Source organism: Apis laboriosa, unplaced genomic scaffold (assembly GCF_014066325.1).
Source record: "Apis laboriosa isolate Shangri-la unplaced genomic scaffold, ASM1406632v1 scaffold28_cov147, whole genome shotgun sequence".
In the NCBI taxonomy this organism is placed as follows: domain Eukaryota; kingdom Metazoa; phylum Arthropoda; class Insecta; order Hymenoptera; family Apidae; genus Apis; species Apis laboriosa.
The window spans coordinates 256,910-257,988 of NW_025222687.1; the positions used below are offsets into that span (position 1 = coordinate 256,910).

At 30.7% G+C, this 1,079-nt stretch overlaps 1 protein-coding gene across 7 annotated transcripts in view; it reads right to left on the bottom strand.

Annotated features, from left to right (window-relative positions):
* The window catches only part of LOC122714270 (syntaxin-binding protein 5), a 41,500-nt gene that overhangs the window by 12,247 nt on the left and 28,174 nt on the right, over positions 1-1,079 (bottom strand). For 2 of the 7 annotated variants that reach the window (XM_043935472.1, XM_043935471.1), the window contains one exon: positions 967-1,012. The exons of the other annotated variants lie outside the window; for them this stretch is intronic. In XM_043935472.1, coding sequence (XP_043791407.1) covers positions 967-1,012 — 46 coding nt within the window. The remainder of the gene's footprint in view (positions 1-966; positions 1,013-1,079) is intronic. 7 annotated transcript variants of the gene reach the window in all.

The window sequence follows — 1,079 nt, forward strand, 5'->3', positions numbered from 1 at the left end:
TTTTTTTTTTTTTTTTTTTTTGATTTTTCACGCCCTGTTGTCATTGATTGATGCCGTAACCATCCGTGTTATTATTATTACTATTGCTATAGCGTGCAAATTATTAAAAAACATATCGAGAAGCTTTGAAAAGCGATGTTTTTACCGAGAGAAAGGTAATGTAGAATCGTTAACGAATCCTGTGACATCGTATTTTCAAAAAAAAAAAAAAAAAAAAAAAAAAAAAAAAAAAAAAAAAANAAAAAAAGAAAAGAAAACATACACATATCAGAGTATAAAAAGCATACACGTATGTGTATACGGTTCTTACATTATACTTATATACATGTATATGTGTGTACATATGAAAATGTATCACGTATCGCCAATATCAGCTGAACGAAGATTTATCCCTCGATTAATGGAGGAGGAGACTTCGAATTCGGGATTCCAAGTAAAAAAAAAAAAAAATGCTTGCGTAAATAAAATGTTCAAATCTTCGTAAAATTACTGATGGAATATTAAATTAACGACGACTGAGATGAATTTTTGAATCTCCAATCGATATAAAATACAATAGAAAATCGCCTTTTTAAAAATAATCGATCGAGTAACTATCCAACCTCGAGTACTTTTTTTTCACTCGGAATTTTCTTCGATCATCCCCATAATAACAAATCGATTGATAGATACATTTCGATTCAGCTTTGGCAATGCATATGTAGGAATGAAAAAGGTTAAAGAAAAAAAAAAAATGTTGAAAATATCGTTAAATTAACGCGAATCGAATCGTAGTACATAGATAGCACAGATATCAGATTGAAAGAAAGAGAAGGCGCGTTTATTGGCCAGGTTATTTGACCCGGGAGAATCATCCGGTTTTTACAAATTTTTTCTCTTTTTTAGGACGAACTTATATAACTTTTCTCTCGGTGATCGGACAATTGTCAAAAATGTGAAAAACCTTTTTTTTTTTTTTTTTTTTACCTGAATCAACCTTGCTGTCGGGGAAGACCGCAAAACTGATTTGAACCTGAAAAAGCGTCAAAGTAGAATCTCTTCACATTTTAATTAGTAGATTGATTTTTATCGCTCAGAGG